This window comes from Podarcis gaigeae (assembly GCF_964106915.1).
Source record: "Podarcis gaigeae genome assembly, chromosome: 16".
NCBI lineage: Eukaryota > Metazoa > Chordata > Lepidosauria > Squamata > Lacertidae > Podarcis > Podarcis gaigeae.
In genome coordinates, this window is record NC_139693.1 from 5680 (window position 1) to 27602 (window position 21923).

General features: G+C 54.0%; 1 protein-coding gene across 2 annotated transcripts in view; it reads left to right on the forward strand.

The window, feature by feature from the left end:
* The first annotated feature begins 2410 nt into the window (after positions 1 to 2410).
* PEAR1 (platelet endothelial aggregation receptor 1) overlaps positions 2411 to 21923 on the forward strand; it is a 32206-nt gene continuing 12693 nt past the window's right edge. The window contains exons 1-8 of one of the 2 annotated variants that reach the window (XM_083715599.1): positions 2411 to 3072; positions 4761 to 4858; positions 5614 to 5718; positions 6252 to 6352; positions 6877 to 6969; positions 17185 to 17431; positions 17658 to 17781; positions 19336 to 19472. In XM_083715599.1, coding sequence (XP_083571725.1) covers positions 3061 to 3072; positions 4761 to 4858; positions 5614 to 5718; positions 6252 to 6352; positions 6877 to 6969; positions 17185 to 17431; positions 17658 to 17781; positions 19336 to 19472 — 917 coding nt within the window. In that variant the 5' untranslated portion in view covers positions 2411 to 3060. Of the gene's footprint in view, positions 3073 to 4347; positions 4859 to 5613; positions 5719 to 6251; positions 6353 to 6876; positions 6970 to 17184; positions 17432 to 17657; positions 17782 to 19335; positions 19473 to 21923 lie in introns of those variants that run through there. The other variant, XM_083715600.1, reaches the window with a different exon arrangement.

Below are 21923 nucleotides of genomic sequence, written 5' to 3' on the forward strand. Positions count from 1 at the left end.
TTTCCAGTCAGTTGCAGAAGGAACGTAAAATGCGCACCGCAAGCATTAATGGGGAGGGGTATTTAATTACACTAAAAAGCCACTACAGGGGGCTGATGGAGTCCAGATGTGGGCCTTGAAAGGGCGAGGCAGAGCTCGGCTGCAGAGCTTCCGAAAAAGACTTGCAGCCACTGGATTTATTTCAGAACCTAGACCTGCCTCTGCGGAGTCTGAGCCGCTTTTGGCCTGCTTTGGGGGTCCCTCAGTCCCATCTCTTATGGCTCCTGGGACGGGCATCTGGTTGGCCACTGTGAGGACAGGCTGGTGGGTCGAATTGGCTGCAGCCGCTCTTCTTAAGGTCTTCTTGCTGCTAGATGCTGTCTCCCGTTTCAGAGGTGGTGCTCATCTGAATACCAGTTTCTGGGAATCCCAAGTGCTGCTCTTGCTCAGGCCCCGCTCTCGTGGGCTTCCCCTTTGGAGTATTTAGCTGGCCCTTGGAGAAGAGGGGGCTGTACTATGATGGGGCCCCTCTGGCCTGATCCAGCAGCAGGGCATGGCTCCTCTGACGTTCTCATGAAGCTCCGACTTCTTGTGTCGCTCTGGCTATGACTTGCGTCGTTCTGCCTCCGTCTCCCAGGGTCTTCCTTGGCAGAATGCGATGTCCATGTCGAGGGAGGCAGAGTGAAGTCGCTCCTCACAATCAAGGGCTGGAACAGGCAAATCTTCCTGGATCTCTGGGGCTAGGGAGTGGGTGGGGCCACCCCTCTCCAACTCCTCTCTATGTGCCTTTGGGGCTCCTGTAGCCGCAGGAATCTCGTTCTGCTCCTGAAGGCAATGCGGGGGCCGCACACAGGCAGGCTGAGCCCCTCCAGGGCCCGGACAAGCCCTGGAACGCCTGTTCCAGCCAAGCTTCGGGGCGGGTCCAGCCACAGCCGGCCAGGAGCGCCTAGAAACTCCCACCCCCCGCTGGGAATCCGCCCCCACCTGCCTCCCGCTCTCTATAAGCGACTTTTGGAGGGCTGGGGGCTGGGAATGCCGCCTCCTGCCAAGTTGTCCCCTCTCCTCCTCCTCCACGGGTGGTCCCAGTGCAGGAGGGTGGCGAGCAGAGGCTGGATTTGTATCTTCTACACAAAAGCAGGAGGAGCCCTCTGGTCTGATCGGTTCCAGGCGCTCCTGGATGTGGTTTCAAGGAGTGTGTCTCCCCCCCCCCCATTCTCTGGTGGAATATAGGTTGCCCAGCGAGGCAGGGGCGGAGGAAGGGGACAAGGGGGTGGTCCGCCCCAGGTGTCTTTGCTGAGGGGGTGACATTTGGCACGCCACCCACCTGCGACTCCCAAGCCTACCCCGAGCCATCGGGGGAAGGGGGGAGCTGTGTGTTCCGCCCCCTTTGGGAGTGCGCCCGCCCTGGGCAGTGCGGGCTTATGCTCCGCCGCTGCAGCAAGGATCCCCCCTTGTGCCACTTGAGGGCTCTGGGCCATGCAGTCCCCCCTTCAGCAGCCTCACCTCCCCCCTTTGAACCCAGGCCAGCAGTCTGTTTCCACCAAGAATTCTCGGGCAATATCTTGAGCATCGACTCCCTGCCATAGGAGCCAGCTCCTAGGAGCCAAAGGGGATTCAGCTTCCCCAATAAAATATTTGGGGGTGGGCAGCCTCCCACCCCCCCAGTAGATAGGCATTGCAATTCAAATAGTGTGTGTGCATCGTGTCATGTGATCACTTATGCACAGCGGGGCTTACCTGCCCCCCCCCCATTTCATTCGAGTTGGCACCCTGGTCCCTGCTGTCATTTGGGTGGCGGCTCTGTAATGCTTGTGAATGGTCCTGGGTTCAATCCTGGGGGCTTTCTTTTTCCTCCCTGGTTTCACAGTTTCTGGCATTTCCCCCTCCAAAAAACGCCTCCCCAGCTCAGATCCTGGAGTGGGTGGGGCTAACTGTGCAGAGCACCCTTGGGTGCTCCTCAGAGTCTCCTCCATGCCACCCCACCCCACTTCCAGCATCAGGGGGACGGGCAGGAGGGATGAGGGAGGGGGACTCACAGGCAACAGCTTGCTCAGCAAATAACCCAGGAGACTTGCTGCCAAAGGGAAGGGGGGCACTTAGGGCAGCAGGTGCAAGTAACCCGTTCACAGCTGAGACCTGCTGATGACTCTCCTAACTGCAACAGAGGACACTTTTTTCCTGTTTAACAGACCAAGGTAGTCAATGTTTAACAGTGAGATAAAGCAGAGTCTCTCTCTCTCTCTCTCTCTCTCTCTCTCTCTCTCTCTCTCTCACACACACACACACACACACACACGATATGTCCGTAGTGTTAATAGTGGAGGAATCTTTCCTTTCATTTTTTTAAATGTAATTTGTTCTGATAGCGTAACTGAAATCGTCTCTAAGCAGCGTGCAAGTACCGGTAATTCAGTGCAAAAAAAAACCCCAGTTAAAACTATGAAGTCAGAATTCGGTTTAAATTCCCGCTGCAAGGCGGAGGGGGAGGTCTCCCATAGGTGCCAGAAGATCAACAGGGAGAATGGGCCTGCCTGACCTCAACTAGCGCATCTGAGCCTTGGGGGGGGGGGCTGGGGGTGACAGTGGCCCCTAACGACCAGCTCATTGGCAGCGATGGATGTTGCTGCCAGCTGGCTCTCCTTGTTCCCGTAAAGGAAAGGCGCTGCAGCCATCAGGGTGGCAAAAGGGCGTGTGAAGTAGACCCAAGAAACACGCTTTCCCCCGACGGCAGAACCTGTCCAGCTATGGAGCTGCCGCCGAAGCCTTGGCTGACCAAAAGGCAAGCCGCTGAGAAGAAGCAGCACGCAGGGCGTCCTTCAATGTGTTTGCACGGTTGAGGGAGACCACGCAGAGACTCCTGGGCTCCTGGCGCCAGCTTGCATTCCGGATTGGAAAACAGCCTTTTGCAGGAAACGAGCCATCGGCTCAGAGATGAGCAGCTGCCGCACCAGGAGCCTGTGCTGATTTGCCATAGGGAGCGAGTGGCCCCGTAACAGAGGCCGCGTCCGCCCAGCACAAGGCCAGGAAGGGGCTTCCTGCGTCCTGGGCTGGGCTCGGCGAGCGGGATCTCTGTGGGGAGAAATGTTTGGCAGGAGGGGAGATGCGAAGGAGCCATGAAGTTCCCCTCCAAGCCTGCTGTACTTTTCCTGCGTGTGGGTGGCTGCAGCTGGCCTGAAAGGTGTCCCTGAAGAAATGGGGTTTGGAGGGGCCATTCTGCTGTAGAATAAATGCCCTGCCAGCAACCCCATCCTCGGAGAGCGGGGGGAGGCGGGACTAGAGATGTAAAATTTCCAGAAATTTTGAAGCCATGGGGGTGGGGGAACGTCCCCCCCCCTGTTTTTTTTCTGGGAAAAATTGAAAAAAGGTTCGGTGTGGAAAAGTTTTACAAATTGTGTGAAACACAGTGTAGATAAAAAGTATTATGCTTGCAATAAAACAGGCATCTCTAGATAAAACACAGTTAAAAGCAGGTATTTAAGAGTATTCAAAAGATTATTGAAGGCAGCAGTGGTTAAAGGGAAGTAAATCGCATGCAGCTTCTATGTCTTCAGATGGGCTGGCCCCAACAAAAATGTTTTGAGCAGTTGCTGGAAAGAGTACAGTGAGAGCACCTGCCTGGTGTCAGTTGGCAGGGAGCTCCAAAGTGGGGGTGCTGGAAGCCCTGGGGGGGGATGGAAAAATTGGGAGGGGGCAGTTTTTTTCCTGTTTTTTCCCAAAGTCTTTTTTTTTTCAGGAAAAAATGGGGGGGGGGAGTGTGTGGAACATTCAAACTATATCAAACGATTTTTTTTCATTTTTTTCTGGAAAAAAACGGCTTCTGGAAAGAAAACCTGGTCCCCCCCCCAATTTTTCTGTTTCCCCCCCCAGGCCTTCCCATCTCTAGGTGGGACTGCTTGGCTCCAGGGCTCATCTTGCCCCTTGGGCATCTAGAGGTGGCCCCAGCTGGAGGTGAGAGAGGAAAACCTTCTCTCTGCTCGCTTCCTGTTTTCACTGGGGGCTTCCTGTGTTTATCTCCGAGCTGCACAGCTGGCATTGGCATTGAGGGGTGGGGGCTTCAGGGGGCATCAAGGGAAATCTGGGAGGTTCTTCTTCTGGAACAGAACAGATGAGGGCAGCAATCCAGAGAATAATGTATGTTGCTTGACAGAGTCAGGTGGGAACTTTTGCAGAGACCCAATATCACCGATCTCTTCACCTCTCTCCTGAGGGTCATCCCCCTGCCATGAAGGATTCTCACCCAAATCCTGCACAACAGATGGCCATCCGACCTCTGTTTTATTTAAACAACTGGATTCTATGTGCAGCTTCTGGCTGGGCTGGACTTGGGAGGCGTGGAGAAATCTTCCTGGAGCAGGTGCAAAAGGAGTTGAATCTTCCACCTGCCAGCCTGTCTGGCATCAGCACAAGTGGCCTGATGGCCGCAGGGAGGGAGCGCTTGGTTCTCCTTCAGCAGAGGATGCAGGAAAACCAGTATCTGCAGTACCCAAAATGTTGCTTTGTTTGGCCCGTCCTCAGTTTTGTGTCGCCTTGGCAACAGAGCATTCAGCACACTTGCAAGGCTGTATTTAGCCTGGATCAATCTCTCGTGCCAGATACAAGATAATTGTGACAGATGACTTTCCCCCTTTGGAACACGGTCTGCCTCTCCTGGGCTGCCCCTCACATCCGAGGCCAGGGCTGGGAGCGGAACGGTCAGGCGGCTTCCCTTGGAAGGGCTTTGGGTCTCTGGAGGCTCCTCCTGTCTCATCGGGACTGACCTGCCCTCCTCCCTCCTCCTCCCTAGGATGCTTCAGTACTCCATTCTCTTGCTGTGGATGCAACTGGATTGGGGCCTCTTGCTCAGTCCCAGCGACCCCAACGTGTGCAGCTACTGGGAAAGGTGAGGAACTAGGGAGACTTGGAGGGTTTGTGCGGAATGCCTCAGGAAGTGGGTGGGAATGAGGCTCACATGGCAGAGGGATTGCGCGACTTAGAATCACAGCCCAAATGCTGCTGTTGTTATTAAAATTTCTATACCGTCCTTCACCCAAGGCTCACAGGGCAGTTTACGATATATGATACAGATATACGAGATGTGTGTATACAGATACACACACACACACAACCTCCCAGAGGAGGCTGGGGAAGTGGGCCACATACAGAAGGCCCTCCAGGAAGTTTGGGAACTCCCTGTGCACTAGCCCTGCGCTTGTCTAGCAAAACGTGCATTTCTGATTTGGCTGCAAACCCCACGGAAGGGACCCAAATGGTCCTCTAGTCCACCCCCTGGCAATGCACGAATCTCAGTTGAATAATCCCTGCCCATGGGACAAAGGTCTCGGGGCTTCTCTTTCAGCCCAGCCACCCCAAGACTGCCCCCCTCTTCTTGTGGGGCTCTCACTGCATTTCAATGCCATTCAAATAAAGATCTGAAATAAATTAGAGGTAAGAGGGTGCCTCCCTTTTTTTCTCAGGAGTAGAAATCTAAACAGAGCAAGTGTTTTGTGGGTGTTTATTTCAATGTGGTTGGGGAGCGGGATCCAGCTTGTTTTTGCCTGTGATCTGGGGATCTGCTTCCGCTGAGTTCTCGGTGGCCAGCCAAGCCAGGCCAGTGACCCCCAGAGGATTCCCTTTCTCCTGCCTCCCCTCTCGCAGCTTCACAACCCCCTCCAAGGAGTCCTATGTGCAGCCGTACTCCCAGGCCTTCGAGGAGCCTTGCGACGGAGCGTGGCCCTTCGCCAAGACCTGCACCCGCCACAAGTAAGAGCCCGGCTCCTCCTTGCATTTTGCATTTCTCCAGCAGTTGAAGCGGGTTGGGCAACGGCAGATGCTGGGTGCTGGCCTCAAGGCTCTCCCGGGCGAGCCAGGGGCCTGTTCTGCCTGGGATGCCGCGGGTGGGGAGGGGGCTGTCTTGTGCCGGCTTCATGCATGGAGAGGTGGCCAGGCCAGGCCTGCTGTTGCTGATGCTCCAATCTGAGGTTCCAGGGCTTAAACTTGATGCTTCCTCCTGCTCCTTGCAGCAGGGAGTTCCAGAGGGCTTCTCTGGCCAAGCCCAGCTGCAAGTGGCAGCAGGGAGATCTTTGCCTTCAGGGCTTCCGCAGCAGGGCTCTTGCCTCTCCCAGTCGCCCTTTGGCAATATCTCCCCCCCGGGGGGGCATCAGGAGTAAGGGAAGGAGAAGGGGGCTGCTGCTCCTCCTCCATTGCTGCAAATGCAGTCAGCAACTTCCTTGGACCCTGGCCGCAGCAGCCCACCCTGCAAGGTAGGCCAGGCCCTGACCTTTGGCCTCGCGCAGGGTTCTCTACAAGGCAGCCTATCGGCAAGGCGTGAAGATCGACTACAGGAGGCGCCATCACTGCTGCAATGGCTACTATGAGAGCGAGGAGCGCTGCGTCCGTGAGTCTGTCTGTCCGTCCATCCCCATACCCAACCCCCACCCAGCCCAGCAACCAACCCAGTTGCCGCGGGGTGTGGGGGGGGGGTCCCCAAATCAAACTCTGCCTTTGTGCCATCCCTCCACCTGGCCTGGCAGAAGCCAAAGTGGAGAGGGGGCCAAGCGGCAGGTGGGGGGGTTGGCTACGAGTCTTTGAGGCTGGTCCCCTGCAAGGGGTGGTAGGGAAAGGAGGGGAGGGGGCTCTGCTTGCTTTGGCAAGCCACAAAGGGGTGGGGTCTTCGTTTGTGGGCCTCCCTCCCTCCTGCTCCTGGCCTCCTGTCTGGCCGTCCAGGTGGGGCCCTTTCCCACGGCTGCCTGAACCCCCCTCGGTTCCTCCACAGTGTCTGGTCTCCCCCCGCCCTGCTTGACCAGCTCCCTCCTAGCCTCCCTGAGGTCCCAGTGGAGCTGCTTTTCCAGCAGCTGCCTGGAGACCTCAGAGCAGGCAGGATGTGTCCCTGACCCTGTGCCTCCTCCCCCCCCCCTGCAGCTAGCTGCACCCAGGAGTGCGTCCACGGGAGGTGTGTGGCCCCGAACCAATGCCAGTGTGCTGACGGCTGGAAGGGTCCCGACTGCTCCAGTGGTGAGTCTCCACGAGGTCTTTTCTTTGCTGCACAGAGAGGGCTGCCTACTTGGGAGTAGCTGGAGCTGCACCTGGGGGAACTGGGCCTGTTTCTCTCCCCCTGGCCTGTCGCCCCTCTGAAGCGGCAAAGCATCCTCTCTGAGGGCATCTCCAGGCCAGCATTCTTGGTCCTTGATTTATGGGGGTTGTGAGTTGCTGCTGTGCCTCCTCCCCACCTGCTGCCCCTCTCAGAAGCTCAGGTGGTCACAGCAAGGCTTGGCCTGCGATGGAGGAACCAGGTGACCACCTTTGCCCTTGTGCACATGCAGATGGACACACAGAGAACTGCCTCAGGAGCCCCTCCCCCTCCCATGCGCATAAAGGGATGGAGGCAGGGATGCCTCTTGGGTGGAGGTTGTGGGGCTCACTGTGAGCCGGGCAGGAGTGGCCAAGTGGGTCCTGTTTTCGCTGCACCAGCCTGAGGCAACAGAGGGGCCTCTTCCTCCAAAGGTCGCGGAGGCAGCCAGTTCCCAGGCGTCCCTCTGGGCCTGGAGTTGAAAGCAGGTCACTGGCTGGGAAACAAGCACTGCAGAGGGAGCAGGGGCGGGCGGAGAGCGGGGGCTGTCTGCATAGGGGGCTGCTCAAGTGTGCATGTGGGGGGAGGCAGGCAGACAGGGACCGGCCTCAGGGAGGCTGCCACTGCTGTTGCTCCTCTGGGGCGAAGCTCCTTTGGGCTTCCTAGGGAAAAGAGAAGGGGCTTTTCATGGCACGGGAGGGGGTGCTGGGAGCCTCAACTTCCCCTCCTTGGTGAGGGGAGCCAGCAGCCACCAAGGGCAGTTGTGAACAAGAGGAGGGGTCTGTCAGGCAGCAGCCCTGGGGTGTGACACACTGCTCCCCCCCCCAACCCCAGAAACCCTCACCCTGCTGTGCTCTGGGTGTTTGGGGGGGGCTGCCAAGCTCCTTATATAGAGAGTGAGTGCATCTGAAGAAGTGCGCATGCACACGAAAGCTCATACCAAGAACATCTTACCGTAGTTGGTCTCTAAGGTGCTACTGGAATTTTTTTATTTTGTTTCGACTACGCAGACCAACACAGCTACTACCTGTAACTAGTTACAGGTGGGTACTACAAAAGAATTTCAGAAATAAACTGGAAAGAGAAGTTGCTGAATTGCAACTTCTTACCAAACTTAAAACCATGGAGAGACCTGATCTGAATAGAGACATTGGATTCTTCTCTCATTATACATGATAAAGCAATTTTTAGCCATCTCAGCCCTTGCTTTTTCCTATAAGACCAATTGCAGTCATTAACAGTCATCAACAGGTTTACCACACCTATCAGCCAATCACCCATTCCCACCACCCTTCTGAGTAATCCCCCTCCCCACCCTCCCACTACATATAAGGGTCTGGTGACGTCTGTTTCAGTGTATCGGAAGAAGTGTGCAGGGGCGCCGACTTATAAAAAATATTGGGGGGGCCCATACCGGGGTCCTGCCCCGGGAAGTTTTCTAAATTTTAGATGAAAATTAGTGAGTTTTAAAGTTTTTAAAAAGTATTTTAGAGTCATATGATCAACATTAGAACCCCGAAAACTCGACTCTCTATAACTCCACACTCCGGGAAACTCGACAAGCCTGAAACACTTTTTGGCTTTGAAAAAAGAAACAAAACAAAAACACGCACGGTATTTTCGTAAAAAGCTAATTTAATTTACAGTAACAATTATTGTCAGGGGTTCAGAAGGAGAGACACAGGAGGGGGAGCAAATGGAGAGTGAGGAGGAGGAGTACGAGGGGGGCGCAGGCAGTGACAGTGGCCAGAGTTATTCCACAAGCCTCTCTAGCGAATCGGAGGACTCACAGAAGGGAGCGCCGGTGGCCAGAGCAAGGGAGATTCCAAGGGAGAAACCTCAAGAGGGAGGGGCCAGCGGGGAGTCCCTGAACAGCAGCTGGAGATCAGGGCCAGCGTCTCCACCAGAGCGCAGTGGGGAGGGGGAGTCCCAGGAGTCGGGACCAGTGTCCTCACCACCAGAGGGAGGAGAGGAGTCAGGTTTGGCAACACCCACATCAGGAAGCGGGGAAACGGTCAGAAGGAAAGTCACCGGCTGGGCGCGTGCGCCAAGTTCAAATGTACAGGAGCGCGGCACAGCGGGGAGCCCGGGAAGGGAGCCAGGTCCTAAAGCCCGCCGGAGGGAGGGGCAAGACTCAGGAGGCTCCGCGTCAGAGGAGTCCAGGAAGGAGGGAACCCCAGAGGGCAGAAGGACCCAACGCAGGAAAGAGCAGCGCAAGAGGTGGAGCCGGGCTAGAATCTTAAACTGGTGTGGGTGGAGCAGTGAGTCAGAGGGGACTTAGCCGGTCTAGCGTTAAGACGTGGGGCTGCGCGCCCAGAGCTTGGAAATGGAAACTAAACTTCAATAAAGACTTTTGTATATAATATCCACTGGGCGTTGGTCCTCTGTGAGCTGGGACCTAGCGGCAGTCCTGACAGTAAGTCCCCTCTCCTTTTTTCACCAATTTTGCAACCTCGTGGAGTGCGGGAAAGCAGCGAGGGGTGAAGATTGGTGCTTCGCGAGCTCACGAAAAACAGGGAAATGACTACCGAAGAGAGGATAGCGAGTTTGCAAAACGCAGTGACGCAGTTGACTGCAGAAATTGCGGCTTCCAGAAAGAAAGAACAGGAAGCAGCTGCTGCCTGCCAGGATCTGCGAACCAGGTTAGAAGTGCTAAGTACACAGAGGCTACCGGCCACCAGACCAGAAGGGATTGGGCTGGGAAACAGAGGAGGGAGCCTGGTTTCTCACTTCAATGGGGACCTGCAGGAGTATCCTAACTTCAGAGCAGATGTAATTTATGCATTGCAGCTGCTGGACAAAGACTTTAAAAATGAGGAAGAGAGAGTGGGATTTATTATTTCGCATTTACGGGGGGAGGCAAAATCGTGGCTGCGCAATCTATGGAGAGACAAGGATCCAGCCCTCCAAAATGCGGCTGCCTTCATTAAAGTGATGGATGCGTGTTTTTTATCTGAGATTGATGTGGATATCGCTAGGAGGGAGATTCACGGACTAAGACAAGGTAAAGCCACTGTGAGGCAATATCATTCACGCTTTTTCGGATTGGTGAATGTACTAGCCTGGGAGAAAGAATCGCCTGCCGTCAGAGACCTGTTCTGGGAGGGGTTGAGCGGAGCTGTGAAAGACGAGATCGCAAGGGGGGGAAGACCCCAAACCACCAAGGACGTGGTGGAACGGGCACTCTCCATTGGGGTTCGGTTGGAAGGACGCCCTTGGGGCAAGGAGGAAGGGCATTTGGGAGGCACGCCAGCGAGAGGACTGCCTCCCTTCCCCAAGGAGGTGGCGCGCGCTCGATCCATGCCTCCGCTGGGAGGGGGAGAGGAGCCGATGGAGATAGGTGGTGCTAAGGCTCACTCCACAGTCGGAGCCCTAACTCCGGGAGCAGTCAAGATGAAGCCTCCTAGAGGAACCAGGAAGTGCTACATCTGCGACAGTGCTCAGCATATGGCAAAAGAGTGTCCCCAGCGGTTTCACAAGCATACTGCAGCCGCAGCGACAGTAACAGACGCAATTCAGCAGAGGGAGTCGCAGCAGGAAAACTCCACTGTCTGGCTGGAGATGGCGTCTCTGGGGACCAGCCAGACAAGTCAGTGAAGCAATCCCCAGGGATCTTACAGCCCACCGACCCCCTCCCACCCAAACCAGTAGTGCAGCTCACCGCATCCCTTCAGCTCCCCAATGGGCTACTTGTGGAAATTCCCATCACCATCGACTCGGGGAGCAATGCAGATTTTATAGACATGCAGTTCATCCAGCAACATGGCATAGCCCTTCTGCCAGCAGCGGTACCTCTGAAAGTCGTCACAGTGGACGGCAGGGAGCTACTGGGAGGGCAAGTGCTACAGCAGACGCCGCCAATGGTGATGCGCATTGGAAACCACCGTGAGGTCATCAGCTTCAACGTCACCCGCCTGTCAGACACGCCCATAGTGTTGGGAATGAGTTGGCTGGATAGGCACAGCCCGGCATTAGCTTGGTACCAGCGGCAACTGACCTTCGGCTCCTCTTACTGCGCAGAACACTGCATCCTGGCGGACTTGGAAGATGAGGGGCATGAGGATGGACCACAGCTGAACTTGGGCATGTTGCAAGCGGTGCCTAACAAATACAAGGAGTTTTTGGAGGTCTTCTGCGAGAAAGAGGCGGATAAGCTGCCTCCCCACAGACCCTACGACTGCAAGATCGACCTCCTGCCCGGGGCGACGCTCCCGACGGGGAAACTGTACTCCATGTCTGAGGATGAATTGCAAGAGCTCAGGGAGTTCATAGATCACAACCTGAAGCGGGGATTCATCCGGGAGTCCAAGGCGGCAGGGGGCAGCCCTGTATTCTTTGTAAAGAAGCGGGACACGCCCCAAAAGAGGCTGGTCGTTGATTTCCGCTTCTTGAACCTTAAGACCAAGCCCTCAGCCTTCCCTATGCCCAAGATCGATGACCTGCTGGCGACGGTGAGGAAGGGTCGCATCTTTACCAAGTTGGATCTGCGCGGAGCGTACAATCTCATTCGCGTACGGGAAGGCGACGAGTGGAAAACAACCATGTTTACGCCGCTGGGCACTTATGAATACAGAGTTATGCCTTTTGGATTAAAAAATGGTTCCCACTGCTTTCAAGCCTTCATGCATCATGTCTTGGCGGGTCTCCTCTACAAGAAGTGCGTCTGCTTCCTGGATGACATCCTAATCTTCTCGGAATCGCCGGAGGCTCACGAGAGAGATGTTAGGGAAGTTCTGCAGAGGCTGCGGGAGCACAGGCTGTACGCCAAGCTGGAGAAGTGCCAGTTCGACAAGACGGAGGTGGATTTCTTGGGCTACAAACTGTCCGACAAGGGACTGGCTATGGACGGTGCCAAGGTACGTGCAGTACTGGACTGGAAGAGCCCACGCAATAGGAAGGAAGTACAGAGGTTTGTCGGTTTTGCCAACTTTTATCGCAAGTTCATCAAGGGTTTCGCCATGCAGACAGCGGCCATCACCGACACCCTCAGTACCAAGGAGAAGAGGTTCATCTGGACGGAGCAGGCAGAGCAGTCCTTTCAGAAGCTCAAGCAGCTCTTCGCTTCCGAGGAGAACCTACTGCACGTAAATCCCAGCAGGCCCATGAGAGTGGAGACGGACGCCTCAGACAGGGCCGTGGGAGCCATTCTGTTGCAGCAAGACCACCAGGGGGACTGGAGGCCGTGCGCTTTCTACTCCAGAAAACTCAGCAAAGCGGAGCAGAACTACACCATTTGGGACAGGGAGTTGCTGGCCATACATGCAGCCTTCAAGGCGTGGCGGCACTTCCTCGTCGGAGCCAAGCACACGGTGCAGGTCCGCACAGACCATAAGAACTTGGAGTACCGGCGCACGGCGAGGTTCCTGAACCAGCGACACATCCGCTGGGCGGAGTTCTTTGCAGATTTCGACTTCAGAATTGAGTACATCCCAGGAAACAGCAACGTCTTGGCGGATGCGCTGTCCAGAAAACCGCAGTATCTGGAGGCAGAGGCACCGGCGGCGGCCAAGCACATTTTCACACCACAGGCGTGGGCATGCGCGTCAGCCACGGTGGACCTGGACGCGGTGCGCCGCGCGCTGCAAACGGACTCGTTCGCCCGAGCCAAGATGGAGGAGGTGTGCAGTGGCAAGGCGAGGGGCGACGAATTCCAAGTGCGCGACGGCCTGCTCCTACGCAAGGGAGTCCTCTACGTACCAGGAGACAGCCTCCGCGCGAAGGTCCTGCAACAGCTGCACGACGCGCCCAGCGCGGGGCACTTCGGCAAGGAGAAGACGGTGGACTTAGTAGCCAGAGACTTTTGGTGGCCTAAGATGCGGGGGGATGTCGCGGACTATGTCAATAGGTGCGACACCTGCCAAAGGGCTAAGCCTGTGCACCAGCCGCCGGCGGGCCTGTTGGAACCGCTACAGACACCGTTCGTACCGTGGGAGAGGGTGGCCCTGGACTTTGTCACAGATCTACCCAGCTCAAGGGGCAAGACGGCAGTGCTCGTGGTAGTGGACCTGTTCACCAAGATGGCCCACTTCATTCCGTGCACGAAGGTGGCCACGGCCGAGCAGACCGCTAAGATGTTCATAGACCACGTGTTCAAGGTGCACGGCCTACCACGGTCTATTTTGTCCGACCGGGGGCGCCAGTTCATCTCCAACTTCTGGCAAAAGCTGATGGGATTCCTGAACGTCAAGGTCAGCCTGGCGTCGGCGAGACACCCGCAAACTAACGGGCAGGCGGAAAGGGTCAACGCCATCATGCAGCAGTACCTGAGATGCTACGCGAACCAGCAGCCATCGACCTGGGTGGACTATCTACCGTTGGCCGAGTTTGCCTACAACAACACGAAGCACGGGTCCACGGGGGTGACACCATTTTTCGCCAACTACGGGAGGCATCCCAGAACCTTCCCGGGTCTGGACACAGTGCGGGAGGGGGAGCCACAGGGAGCAGAGGACGTGGCAGCGGAGTTGCAGGAGATCCACGAGCAGCTCAGGAGGCAGTTAGAGTTGGCAAAACAGGCTTACAAAGTGCAGGCAGATCGACACAGGAGGGTTGGGGAGGACATCCAGGTGGGAGACTGGGTCTGGTTGGCAGCACAAGCAGTTCCAGCCAGATCGTTAGCCAAGAAGAAACTAGGGCACAAGCAGCTAGGGCCTTACCAAGTAGAGGCGCAGATCAACCCAGTGGCCTTCCGGTTGACACTCCCGGAGGGTTCCAGAATGCACCCGGTCTTTCATAGATCAGTGCTCACGCCCTACAGAGAGCCCCACAGGTTTCAAGCACCGGGGAAGGCGCCAGACCCGCTCAGGGAAGCGCCCAAAAAAGGGGGGTCGCCGAAAGGGGAGCCACTTAATGAAGCCACTGAGATTTTAGACTCAAGGTGGGGGGAGGACGGGATTGAATATCTTCTCGCCACAGAGGACACCCCGGCCAGCGCCACAGGTGGGTGCCGGATTACGCAGTGGAAGAGCAGTTGCTCAAGGAAGAATTCCACACACTTTTCCCGCACAAGCCTATGCCGGCGGGCTTTTTCGAGGATTGTTTGTTCACACCCACACTCTCGGCCAGCACTTTCCGGGGTTTCTCGTCAGCTGAGGACTCGGCTCCGGGAGGCAGCTCCCCGGAGGGATCGCTTTCAGGTTTTGGCACGGGGGGATCTTATTGGTGGGAGGACCAACCCGAAGTGGGCTGGCGCAGAGACATGCCGAAGGGGCCCTGGGAGGTGGACCCCCATCAAGCAACAGGGGGAGGAGGGCTCTTGGGTGATTTGGGGTCGAGCGCAGATTTCGAGCACACCGCGCAGGAGATGGAAGCGGAGGAGGTCGTCGTCGACGAGCCCATGGGGGACTTCCCGGACTTATCTCGATGGTTGCAAGCCTCAGGGGACGAGCTGTATCCTGGACTCACCCCTACAACAATGGAGCACCCGGAACCCGCACCGGAAGAGGGGGAGGGGGGAAGGGGGGGCTTCGAGGGGGGGATGGATGTCAGGGGTTCAGAAGGAGAGACACAGGAGGGGGAGCAAATGGAGAGTGAGGAGGAGGAGTACGAGGGGGGCGCAGGCAGTGACAGTGGCCAGAGTTATTCCACAAGCCTCTCTAGCGAATCGGAGGACTCACAGAAGGGAGCGCCGGTGGCCAGAGCAAGGGAGATTCCAAGGGAGAAACCTCAAGAGGGAGGGGCCAGCGGGGAGTCCCTGAACAGCAGCTGGAGATCAGGGCCAGCGTCTCCACCAGAGCGCAGTGGGGAGGGGGAGTCCCAGGAGTCGGGACCAGTGTCCTCACCACCAGAGGGAGGAGAGGAGTCAGGTTTGGCAACACCCACATCAGGAAGCGGGGAAACGGTCAGAAGGAAAGTCACCGGCTGGGCGCGTGCGCCAAGTTCAAATGTACAGGAGCGCGGCACAGCGGGGAGCCCGGGAAGGGAGCCAGGTCCTAAAGCCCGCCGGAGGGAGGGGCAAGACTCAGGAGGCTCCGCGTCAGAGGAGTCCAGGAAGGAGGGAACCCCAGAGGGCAGAAGGACCCAACGCAGGAAAGAGCAGCGCAAGAGGTGGAGCCGGGCTAGAATCTTAAACTGGTGTGGGTGGAGCAGTGAGTCAGAGGGGACTTAGCCGGTCTAGCGTTAAGACGTGGGGCTGCGCGCCCAGAGCTTGGAAATGGAAACTAAACTTCAATAAAGACTTTTGTATATAATATCCACTGGGCGTTGGTCCTCTGTGAGCTGGGACCTAGCGGCAGTCCTGACAATTATGCTTATAGACTATTACAGAGCAGTGAATATATAGCTCTGAAAAGACTGAAATGATATTTAAATAAATCCTAAACTATCATTAAAAGAATAAAACATAAAATATTGCTGTCGCACAGTAATAGCACTTTGATTAATAAGTGAAATAGCTAATTTAAGCTTACTTTGAATAAGGGTTAGCGTTAGGGTCATTTGAATAATACTGAGGGTTCATTAAATAAATATAATATCTCAAAGTTAATGCTTTAATACAGTTAATAAAGTTAATACAGTATGCCTAATACTGTATGTAAATACTGTAATACTGTATGTAAATAACGGGCTTTAATTGGGTCTTACACCCTAAAAATATTTAAGTATTTGAAAATAACTAATACAGTACTATAGTAATATAGAAATACAGTACTAAACTAGTACTAATATTTCGAAACTGAAAATTTAACATTCTGTATGTATTTAATTCTCTATTTTATAAAGATTTTTAATATCTGACAGTGAGTTTGGAGTAGCCCAATGCAAAAATCCTGAGGATCCATGTGGATCCATGCTTTGTAACCACGTTTTTGCACCACTGTGACCCTAGGCAACAGTGGGTGCGCGATTTTTTTGGTGCAAGATGTAGCCATGGACATGCTATGTGATCTGATGGTGAATTTGGGGTGACCCAATGCAAAGATCCTGAGGATCCATGTGGATCCGTGCTTTGTAACCACGTTTTTGCACCACTGTGACCCTAGGCAACAGTGGGTGCGTGATTTTTTTGGTGCAAGATGTAGCCATGGACATGCTATGTGATCTGATGGTGAATTTGGGGTGACCCAATGCAAAAATCCTGAGGATCCATGTGGATCCGTGCTTTGTCACCACGTTTTAAATGGGGAGGGAAGGAAAAACACAGAAGGGACAAGAAGCACAAGAGGGGTGTGCGGAGAAGCAGCTGGCTAAGAATGCAGGGGAGGAGTTTAACGGGGTGGGGGGGAGGAAAGGAAGGCAAAAGTCCCCCCCCCAAGCCAGCCCCCTCTCTCTCTCTCCCACCTGCATCCCTAGAGCACGGAGAGGAGGAGGAGGTGGTGGGCTGGAGCCTGCACGCAGTGTGACTAGGAAAGAATTAGAAGGAAGGACTTGATCCTTTCCTTAACCCTCTGCTTGCCAGGAGGGCAGGGGATTCCCTGCTTTTTGTTGAGTTTGAGCAAACGCAGCAACAGAAGCGGGTGGGCAGTAAGACCCTGAGGCAGAATGCAGGAAAGCAGCAGCTTCCGCCTTCCCTCCGCCCGACCGCCAGATCTTATTTTTGCCTGATTTTTGCCTATTTTTGCCCCTGCGCTCCGGCGAGTCAGCTCCAGGGACCACACATTCGCTCAATAACACGCACAGACATTTCCCCTTACTTTTTAGGAGAAAAAATCTGTGTGTTATAGAGCGAAATTTACGGTAATAATTTTCTTAAATTATTGGGGGGGCTCTGCCCCCCCAAACGAATTTTTGAGGGGGCTTGGGCCCCCTCAGGCCCATGGAGTTGGCGCCTATGGAAGTGTGTATGCACACGGAAGCTCCCACCAATAACTAACTTAGTTGGTCTCTAAGGTGCTACTGGAAGGAATTTTTTTATTTTGTTTCAACTACGGCAGACTAACACGGCTACCTACCTGTAACTGAGGCTTTATTGTATGTTTTTAGTATTTTGTTGCAAGGCGCCCAGAGTGACTGGTGCAACGCAGTCAGATGGGCGGCATGTAATTTTTATTTTTATTTTAAATATTATTAGAGCCTTGTGTGGGAAGACCCTCCCAACACTCACCCGGCTGGTGGGGGTACCCCCATTTTGTGTGGCCGCCCAGAGTTCTTGGCCATCCTTTGGTTGGTGCAGTCTGCCCTGAACCCCACTTGCCTTTCCTCTCCTCCCCCTCCCCCTCCAGGGTGCAACCGCCTCTCCTGGGGGCCAGACTGCCAGCAGCCCTGCGGGTGCCTGAACGGAGGCAGCTGCCACCCCCTGTCTGGGGCCTGCCTTTGCCCGCCGGGCTACAAGGGCCCCTCCTGCGAGGAGCTCTGCCCCCCGGGTACCTACGGCCAGGACTGCCAGATGGGCTGCCACTGCGAGAATGGTGCCCAGTGCGACACGGAGACAGGGGCCTGCCTGTGCGCCCCGGGATTCAGCGGCCCACAGTGAGTAGCACTTCGAGGATGCAGGTTGGCACACAGAAAAGCTGGGGGGAGCTGTAGAGCTCTGGTGAACTGGCCTGAGGTCCGTTATGGTCTGGAGCTGGGTTCCAATCTCTCCTCAGGGCAAAAGCTAGAATGAGTTTCTAGTGCTTCGGAGAGTCGCTGTAAAGGTGAGGCTGAGGGGAAGGGTCCTTGCCAGCTCAGCCTCACCCTTCCTCATCTCTTCCAGCTGCGAGCAGTCCTGCCAAAACGACACCAGTGGCTTCCAGTGCCTGGCCCTGTGCCCTTGCCAGCACGGGGGCATCTGCCACCCCCCTGAGACCAACAAGTGCGCCTGCCCTCCAGGATGGATGGTACGTTTATGTGTGTGTGAGAGAGAGGAGGGGCCTGGGGCACTTGTGGATGGGGATGGGGGAAGTGGCCTGCACTGTCCGTCCAGCCACTGACCTGAGTGTTCACCTGCTCAGGTGCCACCACAGGTGAGGAGAACGCAGGGCTCTGCCTTTTCAGCTGAGTCCCAACCTGAGCGAAGTGGGTTTTTGTGGGAATGTTCAGGGATGCAGGAGAGGATATATTGTTAGATTATAGCCTTTCCAACTTGTGTTAACAAGTTCACAATTTAGCAGAGTAACATTCCCCCTTTTAAACTCACAGCGGATGCATTTGCTCAGGCTGACTAAAGCCTCTAGAATAACTGTTCTGGTATTTCCCCCTTATTACCTCATAAAAGATAAGACACGAAAAAGTCTTCTATAAAAGTATAAAAAGAGTTTACTCACTCACATTCTGTTCACAATCGGATCCCAGAAGGCAGACTTAGCTTAGAAAAGTAACATACACCTGGAAACTCATCTCATAAGGAGACAGTCCCTTTGTCCTCTCTTGGCTGGAGGCCAAAAAAGCATCTTTGGCAAAGCAGATGTTGCTTCTCGATGCATGTAGTCAAAAGAGAGAGAGATGGCTGCCCTGCCCTGTGCTTTTTGTCGTTACCTGCACAGGGGAGGCCACGCCCACCTCTAGTCACATGCAGAGGAAGTCTTTCCCAGCCCAGAAGGAAACAGGAAGTTTACCAGCTGGCTGGACAAACATTCCTCCCCAGGTGTAAACATGTTCACTCTAGGAAGGTTGTACTTGACTGCTCTTGTGTTTCACATCCCACAGTTTTGCAGGGGGGTTGGGGGCAGCACCCATTGCAACCTACGTGGGGGCTGGGATTTCCTGCCCCCTTGCTGCAGGGCAGGTGAGGGCCCTGGGCTTTCTGGCCTCACTTCCCCCCAGTTTGTATATTACTTCTCTGCTTAGGGTGTGGCAAGAAACGCTCTGCAGCTCCTCTTTCCTCATCTCCAGCTATCACCTCCTTTCATTGCAGGCCACCTGCCTTCTTTCTCCCCCCCCCCCATCTCCCCCTGCAAGAGGGTCCTCAGGGGCCCTTGAACTGTCCCTGCAGGGAGACTTTTGGGGGTCAGGAAGAGTGCCCTCTTTCTCTGTGCACCCCATTGAGAGAGTCATTCCTGCTTCGACAGTCATGCCCGGGCATGATTTCATTTCATTTATTTTATTATTACTATTGCATCCCGCCTTTCCTCCAAGGGGCTCTCCCTCTCCCCATTTAACAGCCCCCCACAACAACCCTGTGAGGTAGGTTAGGCTGACAGGTGGTGACCAACCCAAGGTTATGCCCAGTGAGCTTCATGGCTGGGGTGGGGGAACTGAACTCTGGCTTCCCCCCAATCCCAGTCCAACACGCTAACCACTAGGCCACGCTGGCCATTAGGTGCCCCCCGGCCTCCACCCAGGCAGGGAGTTGGTTGTTTCTTCTTCTTGTGGACAAGTAGGATTATCCTTGGGGGGCAGGGTTTGCGCTTGGCACCACTGTGATCGGGGTTCTCTCTCTGCCCCCCATGCAGGGCTCCATCTGCTCCTTCCGCTGCCCCGAAGGGCGCTTTGGCTCCAGCTGCCAAGGGGAGTGCAGGTGCCACAACGGAGGCCTCTGCAACCAGGAGTCTGGGCAGTGCCAGTGTGCACCAGGCTACACGGGGGAGAGGTGAGTACACTCCACCGGGCAGCAGGGGTGTCCACATGCTTAAAAAGTGAAGCAGGAAATGGGGGGGGGGTAAAAAAGTCTCAAGACTCATCATTTTGGATACTAGGAAAAGGGCAGCAAAGGAAATAATGGCATCTATAGAAAACCCACTCACTGTTGACATTTCACAGCAGATGAGGGTAGAACAAGCAAAATCTCTTCAAGAGGTGAGTGAAATTAAAAATGAAATTAAAAATGATATGGACAGTTTGGATTTTAAAAATGACAAAAAAATTTTGACAAGACCAGAAGGAACAGTTCATTGGGAGGCGTTTGGCTGACCTAGCATGTTGCTAGGATAGAAGAAAGGATTCTTCTGTTGTCTGGAGAAATAAGGTAACTAAATGATAGTGGAGACTTTGGAAAAGTGGAGTAATACACAGAGAGAGGGAAATATATTTGGATAATTTGGCATTAAAGGAGCTGAGAGAAAAGAGTTCTACCTTTAATTCAGGAGGGTGAAGACATTGGGGACAAAGTGATTAATTGCCTTGCATCCTTTTTGAGGGGAAGTGGATGAAATAAACAAAACCTACAGAATTAATACACGTTCTACAAAATTAGCAACAGACTTTATGGAGAAATTCAAATGGGAAATGGAAGAAATGCTAACGGATGAGACTGAAGACATGGAATTGGGAGCTGTAGGTTAACAATGAAATGAAACCAGAACTTTTCCTTCTAGGAGTAATGGATATATACCGGTAATTAGAAGGACTATGGAACATTATTTCAATATATGACCACAGCAGCGAGACTTTTATTTGCACAAAGATAGAAAGATTCATCATTACCTACCATGAATGAATGGTTGCTAAAATGATTGGACTTAGCTGAGATGTCAAAGCTGATGTGTTTAATTAGAGAAAAATAATTGTTGGTATTTACTAAAGACTGGAAATCCCTTTTGGACTTTTTGCATGATCTGAGAATTGAAGAAAATATTGGTTTTTAGAAAGCGGAATAGTTGGGTATTACCTTGGAGTGGATGTTTTGAATAACTTTCTATATATAGCAGAAAAACGAAGAATCAGAAGTTTTCCTTTTATTCTTTTCCCTTTTTTCTCTCCCCCCCCCCCCCCGCACCTTTTCTGTTCCTCTTTTTGGCTTGTGTTTTTATTTTATTTCATCTTTGGGATTCTAAAAAGATATTGGATATTAGCTTTTGTATATCTTTTTTTGACTTTAATAAAACCTATGGCAAATAAAAAAAGAAATGATGATGGGAAGACAAGGGATACCTAAGTAGCATAACTGTATTGGCCTTACAAGGGTCCCCGGCAGGTGGGGAGCTTGTGCCCCTGGATGGCCCAGCAGCCCCCTTCCTGGAGTCCCAGGGCTGCTGGACAGGCTGGCCCCACGTGGCCCTTCTCCTTCTGCCCCCAGCCCCTCCTTCTCCCTGCTGTGCGGCTCAACAGCTGCAGCCCCAGTTGGTGAGTATTTGTGGAGGAAGCCAGTTGGGCCCCCCTTGGCGAGTGGATCTTTCCCCCGGGTGAGAAAAGGATGCAGCCTGGAGCGGAAGGAAACTGCTCTCTGCCAGCTTTTTAATGCAGACAATGGAGGAGAAAAATTAAGCCCCTGATGGTTTTCCCATCTAAGTCAGAGGAAGGAGAGGAGGCCAGGGGATGCAGGGGGCTTCAGGCACACCTGGGGGCATTTGTAGCACCCCCATGGAGCCTGCCTGGCTGAGCTGAGGGGCTGGAGGGGGCAAAGCTTCTTTCTCCTGGGCACCTCGCTGCACCAGTTCTCTCTCATCAGCTGTGCCAGCCACAAGGCTTGCCGCCCCCCCCCATGAGTTTTTCCTTCATATAGAAAAATAACCCCTCAGACTTTAAAAGCAGCCACGGGGATGGTGTTAAATTCAGAATCTGTTGCCAGCTGTCATTGGTGTTTCATAAAACCGCATACTGAAGAAGGATGTCCTTTCTTAAATGGATCTTGATCAGCTCTACATCCTTCTGCACCCCACCCCTTGTTTGGGGGGGTGTCTGTGTGTGTGTCTGTGTTGATGATATGCAGAGTAGCTTACAGCTAGGAAGCTAAATAACTCTTCTGGGTGATTGATAAAGACCATAGAATATCCAGACTCTTTATAGTCAAATAACTTTCCTTTCATAAACATATAACTGAGAACACACCTACAATCTCATGCTTATTCACTTTGTTCCTGCACAGGATTCTCCCTATTAACATTTCGGGATCTTCCTCTTTCTGCGTCACTTCAGGCAGATCATGCTGACAGGCACTCAGGATCTCTCAGCCATTGTCCCTCACTCACACAGAGAGAAGAGCAGAAAAGGCAGTTAATAAATGACAGTTGCTGGAATAACAGTCACAACGGGATGGAATGCCTTTCCCATGTGACTCACGTCAACCAATCACATGAGAGAGCTATAGTCAAAGGAAAAAAAT